The 11,445-nt window shown below is 34.9% G+C and overlaps 1 protein-coding gene across 1 annotated transcript in view; it reads left to right on the plus strand.

Moving 5' to 3' along the window:
• NUDT12 (nudix hydrolase 12) overlaps positions 1 to 10,438 on the plus strand; it is an 11,873-nt gene extending 1,435 nt beyond the window's left edge. Inside the window, exons 2-6 of the mRNA XM_010725909.3 lie at positions 2,383 to 2,978; positions 3,889 to 4,056; positions 5,505 to 5,618; positions 7,551 to 7,750; positions 9,053 to 10,438. Of these exons, the coding sequence (XP_010724211.1) occupies positions 2,383 to 2,978; positions 3,889 to 4,056; positions 5,505 to 5,618; positions 7,551 to 7,750; positions 9,053 to 9,163 (1,189 nt within the window). The 3' untranslated portion in view covers positions 9,164 to 10,438. The remainder of the gene's footprint in view (positions 1 to 2,382; positions 2,979 to 3,888; positions 4,057 to 5,504; positions 5,619 to 7,550; positions 7,751 to 9,052) is intronic.
• The last annotated feature ends 1,007 nt before the right edge of the window (positions 10,439 to 11,445 follow it).

Below are 11,445 nucleotides of genomic sequence, written 5' to 3' on the forward strand. Positions count from 1 at the left end.
TTTTCCTCCCCTTTGGTCAATATGAAACCAGACATGTTTTTTGCTTGTCAAGGACTTATTTTAATTTTTGTTATCTGTCCTCAAGTCAAATCCTGTAGTTCTGGTGTTGGACGAGACTGAATAAAGCAGAAAATGCTTCAGAGGTCTTGAAACCTCAGGGTTCTCTAAAGCCCATATAAAGCTAGGATTGACATGTTTCTAATGAGTAACATTCCAAAATGAGAGCAAGAGCTCAGCTGACCTCTATGGTGTCTCCCTCATGTTAGTATTGACCTCAGTGTTCTTTAACGTCTTTATCAATGACAGATATAGTAGATTGAATGCACCATCAGCAAGTTCATGGATGATGGCAATCTGAGTGGCACAGTCCTTGGTGGCATTTAAGACTAAGCTGTATGGGGCTCTGGGCAGCCTGATCTACTGGGAGTTATCTCTGCCCAAGGCAGGAAGGCTTGGAATTATTTGATCTTTAAGGTCCTTTCCAACCCAAACGTCTCAGTGATTCTATGAAGACCAGTCAGTTCCTTTCTGAATCCCTAATTACACTGCCAAACTAGACTAGTTCATTCTGTGGTTATAAGTAATTATCAAGCCTGCTGTTCAACATCCTCCCAGATCTTCTCACCCTTATTTTTAAGACCTACTAAGGTAATGTACCTTCTTCTGCTGGGGCTCACCATGGAGTCTCAAGTGAGTGCTCTTTTGTACCGTAATTAGTGTATTCTAGCAAGTAGAGCAGCCTTGCTGTGCCACATATTGTAGATTGAAGTCCTCTGTGTTTTTGAGGAGCCCTCTGAGATTTTGGAGAAGTTGCCAGTTTGACAGAAGTTCTGCTTACTATATAAAAAAAAAAAAAGAAGAAGGAAAGAAGGAATTTTCTGCTTGTAAATGCCCTTTTCATGGCCGTTCTCTTAGGCCCTATTTACTGATGTGTTACTACAGCCTCATTGGTTTCATATCAGTAATGTTTAGTCATAGTAGTCATGTGGAAAAACGCAATTGCTGGATGTGTAAACATGAACGTCAAGTACAACTAGCAAGGTAATGTTAGTATAACATTCTGCAAACTAAGCCTGAGTGATTTTTTTCAATTCATCCATGCTTGAGAAAAGCTATGAGAGACATTTATAGACTGGAAGAAGTATCTTGGTGATCTGAAAAGTTTGGGCCACTGCCGAAGATACTGGATAGCAGTTTCATCACAGTCTGCATGGTCCCGAGCAGGCAGAAAATGGAAGACAAAATCGGAATGAAATTCAGTGTCTAAGTGATAAGAAAATAAGTAGAAAACAAGGCAAGATTTTAACCTAAGAAGAAAAAAAAATGAGAATAAATGAGCAGTATCAGTTCCTTTAGCACCAAGAGCCTTTATGTTAGTCTTTGATTACTTCCCCACAATATACTCGAACTCTCTCAGACACGATTTAGTTTAATTGAAATCTCATGTAAAAGCACTCCTGCCTGTGATAAAGTTACCTGTGTATCAGCAACGTGAATACACTGGTGTCTTCTGGATTTAAAAACTGATAAGTCTGACACAGCATCTACTGTATAATTTGAAGTTTACAGTTTTTACAGTAATATTTTCTTTTACATTACAATTTTTAGTTTACAGTTTTTTACAGTATTTTTGTTTTACTTAGCCTCCTGGTTTAAAATTGACAATAAAAATAAAAATAGTAGTTTACTCTTTTTTGATTGGCTCACCAGTTCACTTCCATGTATTTCAGATATACTTTTTTAATTTATTGAAATATTTACAATGAGTCACTGCTTTACCAGATGTTTCATTCTGCTTTGTTTTGGGAACAAAGAGATCTGCATAGGCCAACTTACGTCCCAGACTTACCTGAGTGCTGCTTTTCTCTCTAAGCACAGGCCATATTCTTCATTCTTACTTACTGGTAAACTTGTTTTTTAAGTGTTTTGAAGACTTTTTTGGTAGCTTCTGGAAAGCTGTGCTAACTAAACTACTTAATTTTGTGTTGCTGGTAAGGCAGAAGAGTGCTCTTTCTTGCTTTTCAAAATTCCCCTGTAAAGAGTCTTGAGCCAATGGGGGTTTTTTTGTTTCTTCTAGCAGGGCAGGACAGCATGTTGCAGTGTTTGGGATTTTAATTAATTGGTTACTCTTGTACTACATGAAGCATGCTAAGTGATGTCAAAAATGCACCAAAAATGAGAGATTTGACCATAGCAAAATAAAACTACAATCATTTTTTAATACCATCAGTATATAGCCTGAAGAACACCCTTGATTCTGAGTTTTGAAAAGTTGATGCAACTCAATAGTATCAAATCTATGTGCTGTAACAATAGTACAACATTGGAACTCTTCCTGAAAAAATTCACTCTGTTAACTGTTGTTCTTTTCTGTTTCTGTAGGTGTGATAGATCCATCATTAATAAGTCAAGGCAGACAGCTCTGGACATAGCTAAATTTTGGGGGTACAAGCACATTGCTAATTTGTTGGCTAATGCAAAAGGTGGACAGAAGCCTGGTTTTCTGCCAACTGAAGTGAAAGGATATTCAAATTATTTTGGCACAACGCTTCTGGACCGAAGAAGTGATAAAAGAATAGATTCCAAGTGGCTAAGCAAAAAACAAAGCCATCCAGCTACAGTATACATACTCTTCTCAGACCTAAGTCCATTGGTTACTCTGAGAGGGGGAGCAGAGAAGTTGCAGCAGCCAGAAGTTAGGCTTTGCAGACTGCACCACGAGGATGTGGAACAGTACATAAGCCAGACTGAAGAAGTCACCTTGATTTTTCTTGGAGTTGATCTGAAGTTGCACATGAATCTTTTGACTGCTCACAATAGGGAGGTTCTACAAGAAGGTGATGATGATGGGCTCGTCGCTTGGTTTGCTCTTAGCATAAATCCTACTTCTGCTGAGAGACTTAAACAGAAGCACGAGGATTGTTACTTTCTTCATCCACCAATGCCAGCACTACTGCAGCTGCCTGAAAACGAAGCTGGTAAGATGCATAAAATCAACAGTGATCAAATACGTAGTCAGAAAGATATGGTTTGGTATTTGTTGAGGTATGCTGGAAGGACAAATCGCTGCAAGGTAATCAAGTATTTTCAATCACAATAGAAAAAATGAAATTTTCACAGTTTTGTTAGTGGTTTTGTGAAGAATTCTATGTGTAAAAATGTATAGTTGCAAAGTGCTAATATTTGCAACTGTGAGTAGTAAACTGTTAAATGTATTAATTATCATGGTTTTACAAATAACACTGTTTTAATATTAATGCATGTGCATTAATGTTGTAAAAAGAAGAAAGAAAAAAAAAAAGAAAAAAATCTGTTGTTATCATCCTCATTACAAGAAACTTTACAAGTCCTTTGTAAGGGTGTGTTGAATACTTACCAGAGGAGAAAACTGAGAGCAAGTGTTGCAAGGTTGGGATCCCAGTTTGAATGACTGCCACAGGCATGTTACAACAGCTCTGTTGCAATAATGTCACTTTTAGAGAAGGATAAAGGGCAAACTCAACTTGCACCTCAAATTTAAGTGAGACAGTCATTACCTTGTTATGTCAAGATATCTGTAGTAAATGCCTTTTTCACCTTAGATAAAGTGTGGTATGCAGTTCTGGAACTTCCTGCAGGCAAATTTCAGTGAAGAAGAGGTTATGTTGATCTGGACGAATATCTTAAATAAATTGATCTGTATCTACATCATACATGCATTGTATTTCATATGCTGTACTGCAAATAAAAAAACTTGCATCATGTGGCTTCTGATGCAGTTGATAACAGTTTAAGCCATAGTCTACTTTGATTTTTACGTTAGGCTTTAATACTTCTTTTTTCTCTAATTTGAAGAGCTTAAATGAATTAGTATGCGATTTTATGCATTCTTAATCTATTTTTTAATAGGAGTAGTAGCCCAGGCTAGATCTATTTTAGCATGGCACAGCCGCTACCGTTTCTGCCCAACTTGTGGGAGTGCAACCAAGATTGAAGATGGTGGCTACAAGAAAACTTGTGTGAAAGAAGATTGTCCCAGTCTCCAAGGTGTTCATAACACGTCATATCCAAGAGTTGGTGAGGATATTGTAAGATAAGCTTGTTCAAATGTTACGAAGTGCATGTTTACTCAGGTGTTTTTTTTTTTTTTAATTATTTCAATTTCTGTTCTGTTCTTACATATTTGTCTCTTCCCAGATTGTGCGTGTTTCAGCTGTATGTAGGATTACAAAATTCAGATTTCTCTCTTTTGCTTAATACCATGACAAAAAAATGACAGTGACAATAAGAGCATTTACTGCAATGCAATGTAGTTAGAAATTCCAACAATATAAATGATATAATGATATTAACAATCCAGAAGGTTTAATTTTACATTTTTCTCTTAGTGACAGCATTAACCATCTGCTCTGTTTGACTTTTTATTGTCAGTTGCAAACTGCCAGGTTTATTTTTATTCAGAAAATAAGCTTATTCTCCAGCTCGTTTTATTTACATGTTGCAAAGGAGATTATTATAATTGGTATGGTATTGATGCGAAGATAACAAGGAATGAAAATGGCTCTTTTTTTCCTGCATGATATGGTATCACCTTTCCTTCCACTACCTATTCTTCTCTTTTGCATTTGTAGTTCTGGTACAACAGACTTAAAGAAGGAATGAGAGAATATAGAAAAGACTGCCAAATCAGTGTTGTATACTTATGCCTTTCTCTCAAAAAAGGGTTTACAGACAGCAGTATTGCATATTCTTCTTTGTGCCATGTGGCAGATACCTGTGAGTAGGACAACAGACTTTGAGATCATTGATTATGATAATTACTGAAGTAAACCTTTGTATAGAGAGAAAATACTGGCATTTTGGACAATAAAAAAGAGAAAGCCTGAAAAATAATAGCAAGAGGAAAATGTTAACGCTGAGGCAGAAACATTTTAAAACAAAACATTGGAATAATTGAGAATAAAAAGGGAAGAAAGTAGATTAACAGTATGCAGAAACATATGACAAAAATGATATCAATAGAAAATATTTAGCAAAAAAGAAAAAGGTGCATAAAATTATCGGGAGTGAAAAGATGCAACATCAGATAAGGAATTGATAGCAAACAAGTGAAAGTGGAAAGGTTAGTCAGTATTGCATTCAGAGTGCCTGGCTCTGCATTGTGTATTTAAGTGGAAACTGTACCCTACAGGCCTGTGCTTTTAGAGGAGGTGATAGTAAATTGCATTTGTTACTGAAATTGTTTCTATCTGCTGGATGTATAGCTAAGTTAGTACCTCTGGACTCCTAACAGACTATGTGCTGGGGTAGCAGATAATTTATGCCATAGCCGTGGCTAGTAAACTGCTTACACAAAGTATTTGTGCTGCTAAACAAAAAACAACCAATCAAAGCAAAATAAAATAACTGCTTGCTCTTTGTGTACACATTTATGTATATACTTCAATATAGGCTGAATTTTCTTGCTGCTTTTAAGTCCTCCGAAAATTGAAATATGAAATATGTTCCTTTAATGTCCATTACAGATCCTGTTGTGATAATGCAAGTCATTCACCCAGATGGGAATCACTGCCTTTTAGGTAGACAAAAGAGGTTTCCCCCTGGAATGTTTACTTGTCTTGCTGGATTTGTAGAACCTGGTGAGTAATTTTCCCTTATCAGATGGTTTTCCCATGTACCAGCTTTATACAGTGTAAATAATTCAGAAATCTGTTCTGTGTTATGTCAAATAAATATTCTTGTTTCCTGCTAGATAAGTTGTAATAATAAACATACCTGTACTGTGTTCTGCAACAACTGCTTTAAAAAAAAAAGACAACAGAGTAAATAAAGGTTTCAAATCAGTCTCTCATCATACATTTCTAAATCATGTAATAAGTGACAAAAGACATTTTAAAATACATGTAAGGGTGATTCTTTGGTGATTTTTACAAAGGGGTTTTAATATAGGAGAAATAGAAGTTCTGCTTTATGTTTAAGCGATTGATTATATGGAAGATAAGCACAGATCTTGTAATACTCAAGGAAAAGCAAAGAGATTTTGCTAGCTGTGTTCAGCAGTAATATTTAGAATTAGTTAAAATTATTGGTAGTTGAAGAATGATTTATAAAATATTCTTATATTGTGAATACATCTTAATCACCAGCTATAGTGTAATTTATAGTAAATAACAGTATGCTGAACTGTATTCAGTAACTGCATGCAAGTGAAATATGGCAAGAGCATGAATAAGCTGATGTCATTTGAAAAAAAGCTTTATTTGAAAAAAGGTTTATTTCTTTACTCCTTTCTTAATTCTCCCAATTTTAGTACTTTCTGATACTGATTCAAATGTATATACTGAAATTTAAGACCACTGATCTTATCAGTTTCTGATCAGTTTAACTTAATTCCTCTAGAACTTTTATCTCTTAGTAATTCACTTGCTAGTTGAAAGAATACTTGGTTTGTTGCTTAGTAAAAAAAAAATGAAGTAGATAACCACAGAAATTTATCCAGAAATTAATTCTGTAGTTGGATGAGAAGACTTAAAAGACTGAAAAGATTGCATTACTAGTGATTAGTTATCTTATGGGAGAAAGCAGAATGTGTAAGAACATCAGTGCATATTGCGATCTGTAGTAAAAAAAATTGATTCTTGCAGAACTGGTTTGAGCTATCTAAAAAGTTTCTTATCTTCAAATAAAACACTGATGCATGGATTGTCCACTTCAGTGAATCTGTAATCAGTGGTTACTGCAAAGCACGTATATGCTTATATATGCATATATGTAAGCTTATGACCACTTCCACTCCACATACACATCAGAAGTTATAGAATATCTCACATCAGAAGGTACTTGCAAGGATCACTGAGTCCAGCTGCTGTCCCTGCACAGCACCAATCAGAAATGAAGCCGTGTTTCTGGGAGTGCTATCAAGTACTTCTTGAACTCTGGCAGGCTTGTTGCTGTGACTGTTTTCTTGGGGAGTCTGTTCCATTGCCTAACCATTGTCTCAGTAAAGATTTGCCTTGTAAATCTTCCGTGAATGTGGACATAAAGTTTTTTTTTTCATTGCAGTTTAAGTTTGGAGAGTTGTCTACACGTATCAAGATAATGAAGCATGAATCAGAGAAAGTGAATAATACAGTACAGAATTTTGTACAATTCTACTTAAGTCTCTATTTTTGTCATTTTAAGTAGTTCAACGAGCAGCTGTTACATTCTTACTGAAAACTTAAAAATTAACACAATGCTATTTTTAAATGAACAGATCTGCATTTCAAAATTCATTTAAGGAACAGTGTCAGGTAATGGTAGGTTGCATGTATAATAAATTATCAATTCAGGAAATAGTTGTTACAGTGGAAAAATTACGATTTTTCATTTTCAGAGTTCCATTTTGCTGTGGTGGATAGCCTTATTAGTCTTCTGTGCCCTGAGCTTAAGATCTGTACCCTGATCCATGAACTAGATGATGCATAGTTGTCTATTGCCGTTTAAAATCCTTTGAGTCAGTTCAAAGCACAGAATGTAATCCTTGCTTGCAGTATTTTCATCTGCTCTTTGTTCTTTGCCCTTTTTGATAGGAGAAACAATAGAAGATGCTGTTCGAAGAGAAGTAGAAGAGGAAACTGGAGTCAAAGTTGGCCATGTTCAGTATGTCTCTTGTCAGCCATGGCCAATGCCCTCCTCCCTAATGATTGGCTGCTTAGCTGTTGCAGTGTCTACAGAAATTAGAGTTGACAAGAATGAAATAGAGGATGCCCGCTGGTTCACTAGAGAACAAGTAAAGTTCAATTTAATTTCCTTCTCGTATTGATTAGTCTGTGGTCGTATCACTTCTGGCAGAATAGATACTTGCTTTTTTCAGCAAGTTGAATGAGATAGTAATCTCTCCATTTTATTATACTGTAGTTGCATTATATTGTATTTGTAGAATACATGAACAGTAAAAGGCAGGTACTCATAAGGAGCTCAGTAATTACTGGGTCACAGGCAAGTCCATTTTATGTCATTACTGTCTCTTAGCTGTTCACCTTTTTCTTTTGGGACACATCCAAATTAGAGTTATTGTAGCCTAATTTTCTTCATAAAGAAAAAGTGTTGCATTTTGGCAGTAGTATTCTTCACCTGAATTACTGCAAACAAGTATGCTACCAAGTTTGGTGGGGCTGGAGGTGAAATTTAGATAAAAAATTCTTTGAAGTAATTATTTTAAATCTTTTTTTCATTACAGAGTTTCTTAATAATCTGGTACTGAGTGTAATTTACTTTGCATTAATGTAAAATTCTATATGTAGATTTCCTGATTATTTAACGTATGATCAAGTGAAACAGAAAAAAAAAACAACAACAACAACAAAGAACTTTGGCAGAAAGAGTTCATGAGTAGAAAATGTGAAGAATTGCTTATACAGCATAGTCTTCCTGGATTTTGCCACAAACTACTTAAAAGCTAAACTTCTAATAATGCTATACAACTGCTTAGCAGTTGCAAGTGTTGTGACTCTGCAAGTCAACTTGAAGGCAAAATTAGCCACCTACAGTCTCAGTGTATTTCTAACAATGCTAAAAACATTATTTTAAATGAATATCAGTCCTAATGCAGCTAGTCATGCAGATTGGTCTAGAATTGGGCATAAGTGCACTTCAGAAATGTGCTAATCTAAAAGCATACACCCATGCTGCTCACACTTGTTTCAGAAAATGAACAAAACATACTTTATCCTACACCATACGTTAAAATGAAAAAGAAAATATTTCATGAGCAGTATATAGCACCATCTGGTGGTTTCACCGTGCAGAGACTTCACAAAAACCTTAAATACTGCATTAACAGTCTATCTCCACAGTTGTATGAATACGAAAGTATCCCTTCGGGCACATTTGTGCTCAAAAATGTCAGAATCCAACATCTCTTCCAGGTGTGTTTTTCTGCATCTCGGAGACTCTGGTAGTAACCCTTTAATGGCTACAGTAACAATAGACTGATAATCATTGCGTCATTATCCCTACGTTAATTCAACATTAGATTTCATATGGCTTATAATATTTCTTCTAAGGAAAAAAATATGTATTTTTATTGCAGGTCGTGGATGTTCTCATTAAAGGAAATCAGCGTTTGTTCTTTGTACCACCGAGTCAAGCTATTGCACACCAGTTGATAAAACATTGGATTGGAATGAATGCTAATCTTTGAATTAAATTCTTTCTTCTAATGAATTCTAAAATTAAGAATGAATTTAAAAGAACTACTTATCTATTGTTTCTCCAACCATGTGGATTTTTGAGTCTTTCCTTAGGTTTCTGAGGTATACTGAGCAAATCTTTACAGATTTTTTCAGATCTGAGTGAAAACTGGGGGAGACTCAGTGAATATCCCAAGGAAGCAGACAACACATAGACAAAATGAATATTTTATTGTGCCCAGCTACTTTTTTTTGCATGTGTGATTTTTGATCAAATTACTATGTCTGTCATTATTAAGCTCTTGATGTTGATTTGAGTTTTTCTATCCCTTCTCTGGAAGGAGTTACTACATTACAGGAAGGCCTAACCTTTCCTCTAGTCTGAACTCTGCATTTATATCCTTCAGTTTTCTCATACTAGTATTCTCATTTTTTCCTATCTCCATTTTTTAAATTCTACATGGCACGGAAAACACCAGTGTTCATTGTTGAAACTCCTGTCAGTAACAGTTATTTTTGAGCTAATAGCATCATTAAGTGGTAAATATGCAGAACCTTTTGTCTCTTACATGAAGAACATTCTAAGCAGAACATTTGTTCCTGCAGATCCCCCAGACTAATTTGGCTGGCATTTAATCAGTTGTGTGAACTTGAATTTAAATTTCTAACACAGCACTCTGTTTATGAAAAATGCATTGGAAAATCTTTCCAAAAATCCGAAGTGTCTTTATATAAGGTAATGTACTTAGTGACAGTGAGTTATTTCATTCTCTGATAGAAATGGAATGGCAGAGTAATGGAGGAGAAAAGTAGATTATTTAAAAGACATGAAAATATATACAAAGCTGTTCTATAGAAATTGGGACAGTAGGTTGTTACTGCTATTAAGAATTTACAGTTGATAGGATTATAATCAACTCCAGCTGTATGATTGAGAAGGCAATATACTAATTATTTATTTAAGTGTTTTTAATGCTGTAGTTTAGATTTGTGCCTTAACTTATTGCTATTGAAGGAATATAAGCTTATATGAAATGAAAATGGAAGATTATAAAAGTATACCGTTATTAATGTCATTATGTTATGAATCAGTACTCTGTAATGATGCAGCAATATAAAAAGAAATACAAATGGCCAGGAGGCAGTGGGATCATAAGAATTAGCTTACTATTAAATCGTGCTTTGTTTATTCAGAATAATATGAATATTTTTTTAATCAATGTAAAATTTGTTTCAAAATTCTTTGTGAGTCCGGAATCATTAAAAATGTTCTACAGATCCTAATACTTACTTGTTTCTATTCAACATTCCTATTATAGCAACAATTTTTTTATGGCAACACGCATCAAGCTTTTAAGAAAGAAACTCTTCTGACAATTAGAAAGGGTGATGAATCATACATTGCTTCATTCTCTTCCTTGTTTCACCCATACCTACAAATTAAGAAAATAAGGGTATCACTTGAGCCATGTGAAATTAAGAAGGAAACAATGCACTGCTTTGCTGTAAGATCTCTTTTACAGAGGAAAGGTAATATGAGAAGTTTTCATGGACTATCTATACTAGCAGGACTGCATATGGTCAGTGGAATTAATCCTTTGAAAAATCAGTGTCAAACAGAAGGAAGTCTAGTTGCAGCTTCTTCCTACAGATAGAGAAGAGTGAAGTGCATGAGACAGTAGTGGAGAAAAATGTTAAGAAAGATGAACAAGAAGGGAATGAGGAGCAGGTGGAAGAAGCAGAATAATGCAAAGAGCAAATATAGATTATATAAAGATAAACCATTTATCACACTAAGATAACTAAAAATATATGTAAAGGTTCCATCCTAATATTAGCTTTTCATGTAGGAAATTATATGTATGGGTGGGTTGCTATAGCAATGAGTTTGTAACTGAAACTCTGTAGAAGGCGCCCATAGCCAATGTTGAGATTCAGTTTTTGTAATAAAATAAAATATAATAAAATCTGTTATTAAAAATGCTCATAAATAACTTTAAAAATGATACTTTACAGAATGAAAGGAGCAGAAAAAAATCGGTTTAAGAAGAAAATGTTTTTATCTGAGATTGTGAATAAGATTAATAATTACCAGCTATTACAAGTAAGAGATTAAAATTTTAACATATATACATGCTTGAAAGCTAAATCATAGAATCATAGAATGTCCTGGGTTGAAAAGGACCACAGTGATCATCTAGTTTCAAACCCGCTGCTACATGCAGGGTTGCCAACCATCAGACCAGGCTGCCCAGAGCCACATTCAGCCTGACCTTGAATGCCTCCAGGGATG

This window comes from Meleagris gallopavo, chromosome Z, assembly GCF_000146605.3.
Source record: "Meleagris gallopavo isolate NT-WF06-2002-E0010 breed Aviagen turkey brand Nicholas breeding stock chromosome Z, Turkey_5.1, whole genome shotgun sequence".
In the NCBI taxonomy this organism is placed as follows: domain Eukaryota; kingdom Metazoa; phylum Chordata; class Aves; order Galliformes; family Phasianidae; genus Meleagris; species Meleagris gallopavo.